This window comes from Lontra canadensis, unplaced genomic scaffold (assembly GCF_010015895.1).
Source record: "Lontra canadensis isolate GAN:19392208 unplaced genomic scaffold, GSC_riverotter_1.0 scaffold16, whole genome shotgun sequence".
Classification (NCBI taxonomy): domain Eukaryota; kingdom Metazoa; phylum Chordata; class Mammalia; order Carnivora; family Mustelidae; genus Lontra; species Lontra canadensis.
In genome coordinates, this window is record NW_022631010.1 from 26486415 (window position 1) to 26500080 (window position 13666).

Sequence of the window (13666 nt, forward strand, 5' to 3'; positions counted from 1 at the left end):
TTCAATCTCAGCAGATACCAGAGGATTGACTGGCTGGGGGAGCTGGTTTCTGGAATCTCAATCACCACCCGGTCTAAAGCAACCTGTAGGTCTTCCGAGGCAGTACACAACTGAAACAGTCAACTGGGAGACACCCATTCCTTCCTTCCCACCCACAAGCCCCAGAGCAAGGAGATAACTGATTCCAACTGCTGGCGGGAATTTTTTCCTAACCCTCTGCCTGCCACTCGGTTTGTTTACTTGGGCAGTTTCTCCCTGAGCAAGTCTCTGGGGTACCCAACCAGAGGCAACAAGTCAGGCGCTTTTAGTTTTTGCCTCTCCCAGGGACAGGAATGGGGGAGTCCCGGCCTACATCTGCTAGCCGGCGCCCTCCTCCCTAGTCTGGCCTACCTACCTAGGGGTAGCCCACAGCGCAGTGGAACCCCCAGGTTGAACTCTGGGGACAGTGGACTGAGGAGCCGCGCTGGGGCAACACCAACGACTGAGCGATCCGAACGGATGCCCGCCCGGGGCCTCCGCAAGCGCGAACCCTAGAGCGTAAGCTGGAGTCTGGGTTCAGGGTGGCAGACGCCCGGACTGGAGCCTCCGGGGGTTCCTGATGGGATGGGTGCTGGGGCGGTGAGGCGCCACCGTTGAGAGTGAGAGGAGCAGAAGACTGGAGGAGGGGCCTCCCGTGGGGCGGTGAATGGCTGTTAAATGCCCTCCGCAGTCCTGAGCTGGGGGCGCCCTGGACTACTTCCCGCCCCCCGCCCCCGTAGCCCACTCACCAGACACGTTTAACTGGCCTCCTAGAAACCAGCCGATCTTCCCGCTGCTGAAATCACAGTCCCAGACCGTGTGGTAGGGGGTGTCCCACACCAGCGTGTCCCGAGCCAGCGGCCCCCAGAAAGCGGGGGGATCCCGGGCCGCCTGTGCGCTCTGCGCCTGGTACGAGCCTGGCTGCCCCGCAGCCCCCGGGGCGGCTCTCACCCCGCGCAGCTGTGGCACCGGCTGCACCGAGCGCCCGCACAGGTTGCCCAGGAGCTGCCCCGCGCAGCGGCCCAGGCCACGCGCCGCCATCTCGCCAGAAGCCCTGAGGCACTCTAAGACGCAAGCTGGGGCTGCGAGCCGGGGCGCCCCTTAATTTCTCTGCGGCCCCGCCCCGTCTCCTCCTCTAGCCACCACCCACTCCTCCCCGCGCCTGTCGCGTAATACGCTGCCTCCCGGAGCCCGCCCCGAACCGCACCCCTTCTTCTCCTGTCCCAGAGAAGAGGTCCGCTAAGGAAGAGTGGGGCATGGGGAGCACAGGCCAGAAGGTGGCCCTCGGTTCTGGTGGGGCTGTGATGCCCTTGTCTTTGCCTTCCCGGCCTGACGCTCAGCGTCAGGCGGTTTTGGTTTCACTTTGTGGGTCTTCAGGAACCAACAGTTGCGCCAGGAAAAAAAAAAAAAAGACTCATGCGTCATCTGATATAGGCTCCAGGCTCCAGGTAGCCTGAACCATCCGTTATGGGAAGGAGCCGGCAAAAAATGGAAGCCTCTGGTGGAGGGAAGCACGCAGGTGGGTGTGAAGACCACCACAGTTAGATTCTTTCAGCATCTCAGAGGCTGAAGTCCAAGTATCAATCCTTTTGTGCTCCCTTGAGAGGAGCACATCATCTTGCCAGGCCGACCTGTGACTCCACCCTCCAGCACACACATAAGCGGCCCATGTGGGCCCAATAGGCTGGTTAGTGTGCCTAGGGCCAGGATGTTGGTCTGGGGTCTGAGGCTCAGACCCTGGCCGGGGGACTGATGCTCTTAGCAGCCAGCTGCCAGCCTTAGGCCCCTTGGGAAGTATAAGCAAAGCAAATGTTCTGCTAACCTGACTGATTTAGAAACCTGGGGGTTTCTCCCATTGCTCCCGCATCTGTGGCCTTAGCTTAAACCTTGGCTTTGACCTTGGTCAAGTTCCTTAAACTCTCTGTGCCTCATTTTCATTTCCTGGAAAAGAGGAGTAACATCTCTTTCCCAGGGCCAAGGTCAAGATTAAATGCAGTAGTATCTAGTCTAGCCTGCAGTGGGCACACAGGAAGCTCAGTAGTGGAGGCTATGTTGTTGTCCTCAAGCCAAGAAGGATAGAAGGAAACTCATGGAATCTTGTTTCAACCAGATTCTTAAAGATTTCAACACCCAAGATGTAAAAGTGTAATAAAGAAGGCAAGCAGAGGAGAACAGGGATTTGGAAAAACTGGTTGGTTGAGTTCTTTGGGTTTGGGAAAGATTCCTTCCTGCTAGCTGTATGATCTGCAGAGGGAAAGACCAGGCAGAGGAGAACATGTCAAATGCGCTTCCACTGGAAGTCAGCCCCAGCAGTGCCTGCGCAAGCGCACATGTATGTGTGTGTGTGATGCCCGCCTTCTGCCAGAGAACCGAGGATTTTAAGACTGGTGAAGAGTGAAATAGCTAGCATTACACATGTGACTTGCTCTGTGCCAAGCACATTTTTTACTTAGCTTAAAAATTATCTACAGCTACCACCAATGACCAACCCCCTGGTGGGACAGATACACAAAGAAATAAACGGGCTTACTGAAAAGCCCACAGCGGTCACATGAAAGAGCAGCACTGACACCCAGCACTCCTGCAGCCATCTCAGTAGCTGCCTCACCATTTGGCCTGAATCTTCATTTTCAATAGGAAATGCAAAACTGTCCATGAAGATTATAACTGTGGTGGTGTGTCCCAAAGACTGCCACCAACATTTCATCCCCTGTGTAGAAGGGATAGTATGCTGCTCCGTGGAGAGAAGAGCATGTCCTCCACCCCTTGAATGCAGGCTGGTGGATTTCTTTAGCGCCGGGCGGCAGGGGGCATCCCTGTCTGACAGACCCAGATTTAGGCCTTGCAGGCCCCAGCTGCTGCTCCAGCTTTCTTGGAACTCAGGTGCGGTGCTGTAAGGGAGCTGAAGTAGCCTTCCAGAGGAAGAGCCTCACGAGAACAATGAGAAAAGTACATAGAATTGACTTGACTTTAAAATAAAGAAGTACAGGTGTGCCTGGGTGGCTCAGTGGGTTCAGCCTCTGCCTTTGACTCAGGTCATGATCTCAGGGTCCTGGGATCGAGCCCTACATGGGGCTCTCTGCTCAGGGAGTAGCCTGCTTCCCCTCTCTCTCCCTGCCTAATTGTGATCTCTATCAAATAAATAAATAAAATCTTAATTTAAAAAATAAAGAAGTACAAGGGCAGCTGGGTGGTACAGTTCGTTAAGCATCAAACTCTTGGTTTCGGCTCAGGTTGTGATCTCTGGGTCCTGAGATTGAGCCCCATATTGGCCTTTCAACTCAGTGTGGAGTCTTCTTCAGACTCTCTCTTCTCTTCCCTCTGCGCCTTACCCTCTCAAATAAACAAAGAAACCTTTAAAAAATAAAGAAGTACCTAGTTCTTGTTTTCTTCAGGTTGGGTAAAGAGAAGTGATTATGTGGACATAAAACATTTCAGAATTCAGGTGGTACAGAATTGCACTTCCAGCAGCCAGCCCATTAATCAAGAGATGACCTGGGAACCTGCCTCCTGAGTGTCATAGCCCTGGGGTCCCTGAGGCCAAAGCCATCCTTTCTGCCTCCTAGAAACATATCTCCCATGACTAGAACCAAATGGAGCCACTGTCCACCTGCCCCAGCCATATTCCCCGGGCTGCTTCCCTGGGGCCTCAGTGGTGCTGAGAGAGCAGCCAACCATCCAGTGGTCACATGTTCTTCCCAACAGGCCCCTGGGCAAAGTCCTCAGCACTGAAAGCTGTACATTGGCAGGTGCAGAAGTAGGGAGGCCTGGGAGGTTTCCCATGGGAAGCTGGGGCTTACTTTATATCTTAGGCCTGATGTTCACATTGGAGGCTGTAGCCCACCAACACCCCCTTTGACTTTTGCCTCCTTAGATCCAACCACCTACTTTACTCAGAGCACTTGGGTGCCCCTAGAAACAGTTTTGTTGGTAATGGACCTGGGAAAACCGCCTGCCCTCAGTCAGTAAGACCTAGCCCTAACTCACCAAATCTGTAAAGTTGGGTACTTCCACAAAAGCCTTCAAAGCTTTCTGCTTACCCACTCTGCACTTCTCTTCAATGACATGCATAGGTGATCCTTGGAGCCCCTCCTGTGTGCACAGCCCAGGGCTAAGGGCTGACAGCTTAATAAGGATGACCTCAACACAGCCCCTGAGCTCAAGCTTACCACGGGGGGAACAGGGAGAGGCAGAGAGACAGACAGCTGCTCAAATGAGTGAAATGCAAAACAAAACCCAAACAAAAATTCCATAATAGGAGGCTTGAACCAGGTCTGAAGGAGGAGAACACTTGGTAGGCTGGGAGTCTAAGAGTGCTTTCAGAAGGGTGTCGGGGAAAGCTTCCCCCCAGGTTCCCACTTTGCAGTGTTGTCATGACCTCAGTGGTAATGACAACATCTGGAGAGGTTTGTATCCATCCCTTTTGGCAGTGGGGGCTCAATGATTCTCATATAACTGCAGCACAACCTTTGTCTCCCATCCTGTAACACTGCACACCACATCCCTGTGGATGAGCTGCTGACCCCAAGCCCTGTGGGGTTAACCCAATGATACACAGCAACTACAGGGTGGGAGTGCTCCCCACCAAAAAGCAGGACAGGAGGTGAAAACCAGGACCAACTCCAGGGCTCCAAAGGAGACATACCATCTGCCGCACCTCACACCCGACTGATGCAGTTAGGAGCATGGTCTGTGGATTTCTTTAAAGCTGGCCTACTTAGAACTGGCTTTGTCCTGGACAGAAGTGCCGCCAGGGATGGACGGTCTGATGGGTTTCTGGTCCAGTAGCTTCTGAGAATGGCAGCCAGTTCTGCCTGGGAAGGTTTGTATTTCAACTTGGATGAAAGAAAAAATTAAGGGGGTGGACAACTAGGGAGGGCTCTGAGCTCACTCTTGGGGTTCCTGTTGAGCTCAACTGGTGACTCAGTGGGAGGTACAGGAGGAGCAGGAGGCTTATATTCCAGAGGTCAAGGTGGATGAGACAGCCAAGTGCAACACTATTCAGAGAAGCCACCTCCCAAACTAGGACAGCCATCCTGAACAGTGTGTGGATTTCCTGCATGTGCCAGAAAGGCCCAGGAGCCACTTGTCCTCATGGTTCATCCGGTCGGTTCATTCTCTGGCAGAGGCCTGCAGAGTCCACTCACTCCTCTTCACAGGCCCTAATGCCCACCAGCAGCCCACCCTGAACCCTTCAAGGTCTCAGTGCAGTGGGTATCCTTGCTCAGACACTTGTCTGGCAGTGATCACCGTAGATGCTTGGGTCCTTCATCGCAAGAGTCTACAGGGGAGGAAGGGCATCCAGGAACAGTCTTTGAGCAGGTCTGAGCTACCCTTTTCTTATCACAAGAAGGCAAAAGGCAGCTGAAACCACTCTTGCTATCTCTGCCAGTGGCAATAGGAATGCTTCCATCGGCTCCCCAGTCTTTCACCTCAATCAACCCAAATATGAGGTTTTACATAGAACACAACTTTGAGACAAACACCCTGAAAACAGAGGGCTCAGCCAGCAAACATGTGCTGGCCACCTGGGGAAGACACTGCTTTCTCTGGAGAGGACACTGCTTTCCCTGAGTGCTGGTTCCAAATACAGATTAAACAGGACCCCAACCCTGAAAGCACCAGGTGAGAATACAGGAGGATATGTACTCATTAATTGGATCAGAACACCAGTGGTAGAAAATATAAATCTGGTTGCACCAAACATCTGATAGCATGGTGTTTGGAGAAATTTAAAGCAGACCAACACTGCCACCTGGTGATGAATTCTACATTTAACTTTTTTTTCATCATAAATGTAGTCTTTAATCCCAGTCCCCCTTTTCACCCTTTGTCCGCACACACCTCCCTCCCTTCTGGTAACTCTCCTTTTGTTCTCTATAATTAAGAGTATGTTTCTTGGTTTCGCTCCCCTCCTCTCTTCTTTGCTCATTTGTTTCGTTTCTTTAACTCCATGCATTAAAAAAAAAAAAAAAAAAGGCTCACATGTGAGTATAATTATAAGGTATTTTTCATTTTCTGGTTGATGTAATTCACTTAGCATAATACTCTCTAGATCCATCTATGTTGTTGCAAATGGCAAGATATTCTTTTTTATGGGAAGTCTACATTTAATGTTAACGTTACTTCCTATCCTGTCTGGGAAACCTGATATTTGTACTACAAGACAGGCCAACCAGAAGACCACAATACATTCCTTGAAATCATGTCACCATCAAAGGAAATTCAAGAGTATTTCCTGAATAATGAGACCCCTTGAAATAGTTTTTGTCTCTTTAGTAAGTTCCTGAGCAATGATTGTGTCCAAGGCAGTGTGGCAGTCCTGAACTCAAAAGACACACCCTTTGGTTAAGGACATGACACATCTGTCATATATTGTAGGGAGAATGAGAGAGAGAGAGAGAGAGAGATCATGGTGGTGGACTGGGTATATGAAAGAATCAAAATAATTTATTTTAAAATTCTGATAAAATGGGAAAGACAAGCTTAATGTCTCAGTCCATTTGGGCTGCTATAACAAGTACAACCAACTCGATGACTTCAACACAGAAGTTAATTTCTCAGTGTTCTGGAGGATGGTAAGTCCCAAGATGAGGTACTGGCAGATTCAGTGTCTGGTGGGAGAACCCTCTTCTTGGCTCATAAACAGCCATCATTTCACTGTGCCCTCACATGGTGGGAGGGGCAAGCAATCACTCTAGGGTCTCATTTACAAGGACACTAAACCCAACCTGGGGGCTCCACCCTCATGACCTCAACATCTCCCAAAAGCTTCACCTCCTAATGTCAACACGCTCAGGTTAGGATCTCAACACACGAGTTTTGGAGGCACACAAACATTTGGTCCATAACACCATGGTTGAAGAAAAATCCTGAGGAGGAACCCCTGCCAGATGGAAGGCAAATGGTGGAATTTGGAGAAGAAACTATAACCCAAACACACATAGAGTATGCTTTTAGAAATCAGAAATAATTCTAGAAAGCTAGAAATAGAGAATGTAACTACAAACCATTGGTGAAGGAAATGGAACAAAAGTTGGCCAATCAAAAAACAAAAAACAAACAAACAACAAAAAAATACAAGCTAGATTGAGTAACATGGGAAAGGACAAAGCGAGAAAGGTAAGTTAGAAAATATGAAACAAGATCAGGGATGTATGTCCAAACATCTTATCTGCAATAGCTATAATTAATCAAATTTTACCCATTAAATATGTTGCATAGAGTCAAAATGATAGAAAATTTGAAAAAGAGGATACAAGACATGCAGTGTGGCACGCGTGCACGCGCACACACACACACACACACACACACACACACTTGAAGTTCCAGAGGAGAGAATAAGAAGAGGCAATATTCATTGATTTAAAAGCTGCACATTTTCCAGACTTAGCGAAAGACATACTCAGCCTGTAAAGTGCACAAGTCAAAGCAGGTTAAGTAAAATGAAATCAACACCTACACACATCAGAGTAAAATTGTCAGAAACCAAAGACAAGACAAGCAGCAGGTCATAAAAACAGAAAGAAAAGATGGATTGCCTACACAGGAGTGGTGATTAGATTGACATCTGGCACAGGTGGGATATCTTTAAACTATTATAGGAAAATAATTGCCAACTGTGAATAGTGTAGTGAAACCATTTTTCAAGAACAAGTGCAAAGTACAAAACAAAAACTAATAGAGTTCTCCACACAACTCCCTCGCTAACGAATTCCTTCAGGAGAAAAAGAAATTAGCCCCAAATGAAGATCTAAAATTCAAGAGGGCCATAAGCAAGGAAGTTGTTGCACTTGGGGGTAAATCAAAACAATCATTAGCTATATAACTGGAACAGCAATGTCTACATGGTGGAGTGAATCAGAGATGGAAAAAAATCCTGAACAACAAGCCTGTAGAAGTGGATGGGAATAGCATCCTATAACCCATCCAGTGGTTGGGAGAGCTTTAAATTTAAGTAAATATGACTGTTACAATTTCTAGATTAACCACAAATAGAAACACAACTTTTAATCTAGTAGTAGGGAAAGGAAAATAAGAGAATCTGAGCAATCTGAGCTATAGAAAGAAAGGAGAAACACATTTAAAAGAAACAAAAGAAAGGTGAGAAGTTTTCCCACACACATAAAAAAGAATTAGTGAAAACAAATTCAAAACGGTCAATAATTATATTCCAAGTAAATGGAGTAAATTCTCTTGTTGAAGACAAAGATTGTTGACATGGATAAAAAAAATCCCAACTAGATACTTTTTCAAGCAATATACCTCAACCTAAAAGTGTAAATATATGGAAATATTGATACTGAAAGCATGGAAAATATTTAACAAATAAATATGAATTAGATACCAGACAAAATGGGTTATAGTTCGAAATAGGATGGGAGATCAAGAAGAAAATTACATATGGTAAATGGTCATGAGGAAAATTCAGGAATTCTTAACCTGTATACACCTAAAAACACAACTCCAAAAGAATAAAGTAAAAATTGACAGAAATACAAGGAGAAACAAACAAATTGACCCTCATAATGTTCAGACCATGTATACACAATCCCAAAAACCAGCGCATAAAAATTGGGACAGTGACTGGATATCATTTAGACTGACAAAAATGGCTGTTTGATTGGATTCAAGCTTTGTTTACAAAACTGAATTCAGTAAAGCCAGTCTGTGGGCAGATGGAATTTTATTTATTTTATTTTTTATTATTTTTATTATGTTATGTTAGTCACCATACAGTACATCATTAGTTTTTGATGTAATGTTCCAAGATTCATTGTTTATGAACAACACCATGAAATACATGCCCTCCTTAATACCCATCACCAAGCCAACACATCGACCATCTCCCTCCACTCTAAAGCCCTCAGTTTGTTTCTCAGAGTCCACAGTCTCTCATGGTTTGTCTCCCCTTCTGATGACCTCCTCTTCATTTTTCCCTTCTTCTCCTAATGTCTCCCATGCTATTCCTCAAGTTCCACAAGTAAGTGAAACTATATGATAATCGACTTTCTCTGCTTGATTTATTTCACTCAGCATAATCTCCTGCAGTCCCATCCATGTCGATGCAAAAGTTAGGTATTCATCATTTCTTTTCTTTTTTTTTTTTTTTTAAGATTTTATTTATTTTATTTGACAGACAGAGATTACAAGTAGGCAGAGAGGCAGGCAGAGAGAGAGAGGAGGAAGCAGGCTCCCTGCTGAGCAGAGAGCCCGATGTGGGGCTCGATCCCAGGACCCTGGGATCATGACCCGAGCTGAAGGCAGAGGCTTTAACCCACTGAGCCACCCAGGCGCCCCGGTATTCATCATTTCTTATGGCTTATGGCTGAGTAATATTCCATTCTGTATATGGACCACACCTTCTTTATCCATTTGTCTGTTGAAGGGCATCTAGGCTCTTTCCTCAGCTTGGCTATTGTGGACATGGCTGCTATGAATATTGAGGTGCACATGGCCCTTCTTTTCACTACATCTGTACCTTTGGGGTAAATACCCAGTAATGCAATTGTTGGGTCATAGGGTAGCTCTATTTTCAACTTTTTGAGGAAACGGTACACTGTTTTCCAAAGCGGTGCACCAACTTGCATTCCCACCAACAGTGTAAGAGGGTTCCCCTTTCTCCATATCCTCTCCCACATTTGTTGTTTCTTGCCTTGTTAATTTTTAATTTTGTTAATTTCTAATTTTAATTTAAATCTAATTAAATTTTTATTCTGGCTGGTGTAAGGATGTATCTCAATGTGGTTTTGATTTGAATTTCCCTGATGGCTAATGATGATGAACAATTTTTCATGTGTCTGTTTACCATTGGTATGTTTTCTTTGGGGAAGTGTCTACTCATGTCTTCTGCCCATTTATTGACTTGACTATTTGTTTTTTGGGGTGTTGAATTTGAGAAGTTCTTTCTAAATCTTGGGTATCAGCCCTTTGTCTGTCGTGTCATTTGCAAATATCTTCTCCCATTCTCTGTGTTGCCGCTTCATTTAGTTGACTGTTTCCTTTACTGTGCAGAAGCTTTTGATCTTGATGAAGTCCCAAAAGGTCATTTTCACTTTTGTTTCCTTTGCTTTTACTCTGTGGTCAAATAATCTTTGACAAAGCAGGAAAAAATATCCAATGAAAAAAAGACTGTCTCTTCAATGAATGGTGCTGGGAGAATTGGACAGCTATATATAGAAGAATGAAACTCGACCATTCTTTTATAGCATACACAAAGATAAACTCAAAATGGAAGAAAGACCTCAATATGAGACAGGAATCCATCAAAATCCTAGAGGAGAACATAGGCAGTAACCTCTCCGACATTGGCCACAGCAACTACTTTCAAGACATGTCTCCAAAGGCAAAGAAATTTTAGATCATAAGAGTTCTTTTATTTTTTTTTTAAGATTTTATTTACTTATTTGACAGAGAGAAGGAGAACGATCACAAATAGGCAGAGAGACAGGCAGAGAGAGAGGGGGAAGCAGGGTCCCTGCTGAGCAGAGAGACCAATGCAGGTTCAATCCCAAAACTCTGAGTTCATGACCAGAGCTGAAGGTAGAGGCTCAAGCCACTGAGCCACCCAGGTGCTCCTTAGGAGTTATTTTAGATTCCACTATAATTCTGTCTTGGCTAGGATGTGGACCCATCCCACCTCACCTGAGACTCTTGAGGGCTTGTGAGCACATGGCTTGACTTGGGAGGACACCTAGGGAAAGGAGAAGAGTGATGGCAGAGGACCACGAGACAGAGGAAAAAGGAGGGAATGCAACAGTGATGAAGTTCTAGAAACTAGGTGAGGTTCGGTGGGTTGAGGTCCAGAGCCGATGACCAAGAAAGAATTCTTGAGACATCTTTGGTGCAAAATTGTGGTTTATTAAAGCCCGGGGACAGGACCCTAGGGCAGGAAGAGCTGCTGGCCCGGGTTGTGAAAGATGGCAGGTTGTGTACCTTGCGGTTGGGGGAAGGGGAGGGGAAGGGAGGTTTCAACAGAGCTTTCATATGCTAAAGAAGGCCTACAAGGTGCCAGATACCAGAGGCCTTGTGGCCTGATCAATGTTGTCTTTTGGCCAGCCATTAACATCAAGATAGTTGAGAGATTCCTGGTAGGAGGTCACAATCCTGCTATCAAGCGTCTTTGTTAGTGAGATTTAGGTTCAGAAGAGATTTAACTATATTTACATTTCCTTCTACCACAGCCTCCTTCAGTTTTGTTTATGGAGGGGAGGGTGACATTGGGGTTTGAGGAACTGAGTTATTTGCCTCTGGAAATTGCGCTATTGATAAGGTAACTTCTTTGTTTGTAGATCTGTAGGACATTTGTAAACCCACTGAGACTCCTGTCTTGTAGGATTGTGAGTTCTGCAAGTTAACTATTTGCTTCTCACTTATGGCAGTCAGGGGTGCCTGAGGAATGTCACACATTACCTAGGGGAGCGGGTGGAGAGGGGGTGCAGGGTGCCAGCTTTTGCTTTGTCTTCAGCCAGCCTCCTGCTCCCTCATGAACAGCAAGGGTCCATTCTCCAACTGGTCACCCCTGTGGGCCACTGGGGCCGGGGTCCCACCAAGACCTTCAGGTTTCTTTATGGGATGCACAATAGAGTTGCCATCACAGAGGTGGAAAGGGGAACATTCATTCTCAAGGATTCAACCCCCACCCCTCAAACCACCAGTCATGAGTTGTGACTCTTGGCACTTCCAAGTCTCACAGGTGAGAGTACCGGGTGAACTCCCAGAAGGACCCATACCTCAGTGTCTGAGAAGCCCAGATGGAAAGCAAGAGACTGAGACTCTCCATGCAGCAGCCAGACTTGCAAAGCCAGTTGATGCAGCCAGAGTAAGAAATGTTCAAGAAGATGTGATGTGTGTCTCAGGAGTATCTCAATCAGAAATTTCTTGAAGGACTCTTCATTGCATTACGTGGCAAAAGAAATGGATTTCTGTCCCCCACCCCACACACACATGAACACACACTTCCTTGCAATATTCATTTTTATGGAATTCCAGCCCCTTCACATGCTCTCTGCCCATGATATGTAAAGAGATCCCAGAATCTCCCCACCTCCCACACTCAGCTGCATCCCTAGTGACTTCGCTCAGGATTTAGTGCACCTTTAGTCATTGCACAAAACTGACATTGTGTTGAAGGGGGAAAGAGAAAAGAGGTAATGCAGGCGGCCTTGGGTGGAAGGGAGTAAAAGAGAAGTCCTAAAACGGTAAGTGAGGCTGAACCACAGGCCAGCAAGGTGGCTAACAGGACAATGATGTGAACAGAGACATTTCAAAGATCAGCAGTTAATGAGAAGACTACCACAGCTGGTGATTTAGAGGGCAAGTTGGAAAAATGAAGGTAGAACAACAATAATCCCTGCACATAAAAATGTCCAAGCTGTGAATTCAGATGGATACTAAGCTAAAAACAAGGCACAAACATATCAATATACTTGCCAACAGGGGGCACTAGTGTGTAAACTTCTGATGCTTATGTGTTGTTTATGACTTCCTGTTTGTCTGTCTGTCTTTCTTTCTTTCATTCTTCTTTCACCTTTTATTCTGTTATGTTAGCCCATAAAATACATCATCAGTTTTTCATGCAGTGCTTCAAGATTCATTGTTGATATACAACACCCTGTGCTCCATAAAATACCTGCTGTTGGGTTGGTGGGCTCCGGGAGTGCAGGAGGAACAATAGAAATGACCAGCGACTCTGGAGACTCCCAGAGGCTCCCGGAGTGCAGGAAGAGCAATGGAAATGACCGCCACCAGGGTCCCGCAATCTTCCAGCCTACCCCCCCTCCTTAACCCTTGACTCTCCAGCAAAAGGATGTATGCCCAGGTCAGGGCTCCATAGGTAACCTGATACCTATGCAGGAGACAGATAAAAGACCCCCGTCAACTCCCTCCCAGTGAGACTTCCCACACTCTGCTTTCCAGAGTTGCGGAACCTCTTCCAAGGGTCCAAGGGTGCCCACCTCCTCCTGGCGCAACTTTCCTGGCTCCCCTTCTCCTGAGCTCTGAAACTTCACTGGAGAGTGCCTTTAATATCTTTCCTTGCACCCACTTCGCCTGGTGTTGTGTTTATCTCACCTATAAAACTTTACACCCGCCATTCTTCCCCACCCCCGCCCCGCACCATGGTTAAAGCTATGTTTTTTATTTTTTTTTATTTCTTTTCAGCATAACAGAATTCATTGTTTATGCACCCCACCCAGTGCTCCATGCAATATGTGCCCTCCATAATACCCATCACCTGGCTCCTCCAACCTCCCAACCCCGCCCCCCCCACCCCTGAAAAACCCTCAGATTGTTTTTCAGAGTCCATTGTCTCTCATGGTTCATCTCCCCTTCCAATTTCCCTCAACTCCCTTCTCCTCTCCATCTCCCCATATCCTCCATGTTATTTGTTATGCTCCACAAATAAGTGAAACCATATGATAACTGACTCTCTCTGCTTGACCTCTTTCACTCAGCATAATCTCTTCCAGTCCCATCCATGATGCTACAAAAGTTGCGTATTCATCCTTTCTGATGGAGGCATAATAATCTATAGTGTATATGGACCACATCTTCCTTATCCATTCGTCCACTGAAGGGCATCTTGGTTCTTTCCACAGTTTGGTGACCGTGGCCATTGCTGCTATAAACATTGGGGTACAGATGGCCC

The 13666-nt window shown here is 46.5% G+C and overlaps 1 protein-coding gene across 1 annotated transcript in view; it reads right to left on the reverse strand.

The window, feature by feature from the left end:
- Positions 1–1093, reverse strand: part of ACSS1 (acyl-CoA synthetase short chain family member 1) — a 61211-nt gene extending 60118 nt beyond the window's left edge. The window contains exon 1 of the mRNA XM_032859349.1: positions 768–1093. Within this exon, the coding sequence (XP_032715240.1) occupies positions 768–1059 (292 nt within the window). The 5' untranslated portion in view covers positions 1060–1093. The remainder of the gene's footprint in view (positions 1–767) is intronic.
- Positions 1094–13666: the final 12573 nt, after the last annotated feature.